Below are 2706 nucleotides of genomic sequence, written 5' to 3'. Positions count from 1 at the left end.
CTGAGGGGACAGAGTGGGAAAGAGGGAGTAGCTGTGAGTTACCAGTTAGGTGGGGAGGAAGAAGATGGGCGCGGGATCTTCCTGAACTGTCTGAAGGGGAGAAGAGCATGGCCTCTGCCTGCCACTGACCAGCCTCAGGAGCCTGTCTTCTCTTTCTGAATGTGGGCTTTAAAGCTCAGACTCCAAACTCATTATCCCTCCTGCAGGATGCGGCAGTCCCTGCCAGCGCTTCTTACTTCCCGGCTCCTGGGACGAGCCAGGCCCTTCCTTGGCCCTGGTGGATGGGTCCAGGCCTTCATCTCTGCCTCCACCCATCTCTGTCAGGTCGCTCATCCAGGGGAAGGAATTTGCTGGGTGTAAACAAGCACCAGCCACAGGACTTTACGTGCTGCGCTCACTGCCACCCTGTGAAAGGGAACCATGCTGAGGCACAGTTCTGCACCCTGCTGTCTAGACTGCTTAGCTAAGGGCACTCCTGGGGAGGCTTTCGCAGGCCTGGAAGTCCCTTGTGAAGGCTGATGTGTTGACGGCAGGGCTCTGGGACACACCTAAGAACCCAGGACCAGGAGGCAGTATCCTCATTCCTGGATCTGTTGCTGATTCACTTTGTTTAGCACAATCAGATCTCTATGCACTCATTTGCCCATCTCTACAACACGGGGGGTGGGCTGACTGATGAGGTTCTTTGAGGGTACTGTGCTCTGAGAGCAGGAATAGGAGTCTTTAGACCTAGGTGAAAGCTCTATGACTAAAGATGCATCATAAAAGCTGGGTACTGGAGCAGGAGGGAGGCTGAGTGCTGCTGTTCAGTGTTGAAGGCACCCTGACCTCCATGATCTCTGCCTCTGGGGCCCTGAGAGCTCTTACTGTCCCCCCACCTCTACTCCAGGCACCTTGCGGTGGGGGCTTGGGGAGCTCGGCTGGAAGTCCAGGGCCAGATAATCAACGCTGCCGGTGCTCTTCTTAGGGGCAGGACTGTTGGTGCCACTGGGAACGGGAGATGCAGACACTGGGTTTTGCTGTCACGAGGAGGAGAAAACCATGAGTGTAGAAAACAGACTAACCCACCACCCAGAAAAATACCTCTGGGAGTAAGAACACTGGTTCCCTGAGCCCTACTTTGACTCATGCATCATGCTAAGGACTTTTCATGTTCTCATTTTAGTCCTCATGACAATCCTGTAATGTAGGTATGATTACTGTTGATATTGTTTAAAACAAATATGAAACTGTGGTTCACTTTACTTTCAGAGAAGTGACTTTGCCTGTAGTTGCACAGCTGTTGAGTGATGGGAATCAGGTCTATTTTCTGACTTCCAAACCTGTGCTAACCCCTGTACCACACTGTCTCCTTTATAGCATATCAGGCCAAGTCTCATCAACAGTGGTTCTCCTGAGACACCCAGCCTTTGCTTGTGCTTAAGAAGGGAGCCCAGACCGGGCGCGGTGGCTCAAGCCTGTAATCCCAGCACTTTGGGAGGCCGAGACGGGCGGATCACGAGGTCAGGAGATCGAGACCATCCTGGCGAACACGGTGAAACCCCGTCTCTACTAAAAAATACAAAAAGCTAGCTGGGCGAGGTGGCGGGTGCCTGTAGTCCCAGCTACTCGGGAGGCTGAGGCAGGAGAATGGCGTAAACCCGGGAGGCGGAGCTTGCAGTGAGCTGAGATCCGGCCACTGCACTCCAGCCTGGGTGACAGAGCGAGACTCCGTCTCAAAAAAAAAAAAAAAAAAAAAAAAAAAAGAAGAAGAAGGGAGCCCCCAAAGCAGCTTGCTCCCCCGCCTAGCTCCTCCAAGATCTGAACAGGGTGGCTTCATCTCCAGGCTGCACAAAGCCCACATTTCTTCAGATGACACACTCTAGGATCCTATCCATCCAGGCTCCTGCTGTAGCAAAGCAACACCTCCTCTAGGACTTTCCTGAAGTCTTATTCTAATGAGAAGGTGATAGTCCTGTGTTCTGTTTGTTGGCTGCTTTATTGGTTGGTAATTCATTCTTTCACTGTCTATGCAGTGACTACCAGGTGCTGGGCAGTTATGCCCTTAATGGAAATCTCAGGGAAGAAATATCCTCCTCTGCCTGTGCTGATAGTTCTATTACTGCCTCACCAAAGTGAGTTATGTGCATGTATGCCTCTCACCGCTGAGGAAATCCCTCCAGCACTGACTATCCAAGGGCACACAGATCATGCCACCTGTGTCACTGTCATGAGAGAGGCAGGCCCCTGCTCTTGAAGACCATGACTTCGTTGGGACAGGTCTCATGTCTTCCTTACATCTGATGACAACTCCTACTGCTTGATAAATAGGTGCTCAAGAAGGGTTTGTGGCAGGAGACTAAATCATGAATAATACAAGGAGTCCCTGGGCTGAGGTGAATTAGCTAAGCTGGGAAGTGGGGAACTGAGCAGTGGGTCCCAGGAGACTTTGATAGGAGTCATTCCAGCGAAGCCCAAAGGACTCACCATAGGGACATAGTTCTCTTCGCTGTCTCCTGAGTCTGTGCTGGTGATGCTCTGGGTGGAGATGGGGCGGCAGTACTGGGAGGAGCTGGAGTTGAAGGTGTGGCTGTTGTGGGAAGGAAGAATCAACACTGGGGAAGCAGCATGGCTGCTGCCATGTTTCTAGCCTACAGCTGGGCCCTAACCCTCACACACCCAGACCTCAGCCATTAGAGCTGCACACTCCATCAGATTAAGATCTGA

The 2706-nt window shown here is 52.1% G+C and overlaps 1 protein-coding gene across 2 annotated transcripts in view; it reads right to left on the bottom strand.

The window, feature by feature from the left end:
- Positions 1–2706, bottom strand: part of GAB2 (GRB2 associated binding protein 2) — a 206442-nt gene that overhangs the window by 4111 nt on the left and 199625 nt on the right. The window contains exons 8-9 of one of the 2 annotated variants that reach the window (XM_030917233.1): positions 2467–2569; positions 879–1019 (exon numbers count right to left, since the gene is read on the bottom strand). In XM_030917233.1, coding sequence (XP_030773093.1) covers positions 879–1019; positions 2467–2569 — 244 coding nt within the window. The remainder of the gene's footprint in view (positions 1–878; positions 1020–2466; positions 2570–2706) is intronic. The other variant, XM_030917234.1, reaches the window with a different exon arrangement.

The sequence above is a fragment of the Rhinopithecus roxellana genome, chromosome 15 (genome assembly GCF_007565055.1).
Source record: "Rhinopithecus roxellana isolate Shanxi Qingling chromosome 15, ASM756505v1, whole genome shotgun sequence".
In the NCBI taxonomy this organism is placed as follows: Eukaryota; Metazoa; Chordata; class Mammalia; order Primates; family Cercopithecidae; genus Rhinopithecus; species Rhinopithecus roxellana.
Note: the sequence above shows the minus strand (reverse complement) of the source record. Positions and strands in the feature narration are given on the sequence as shown.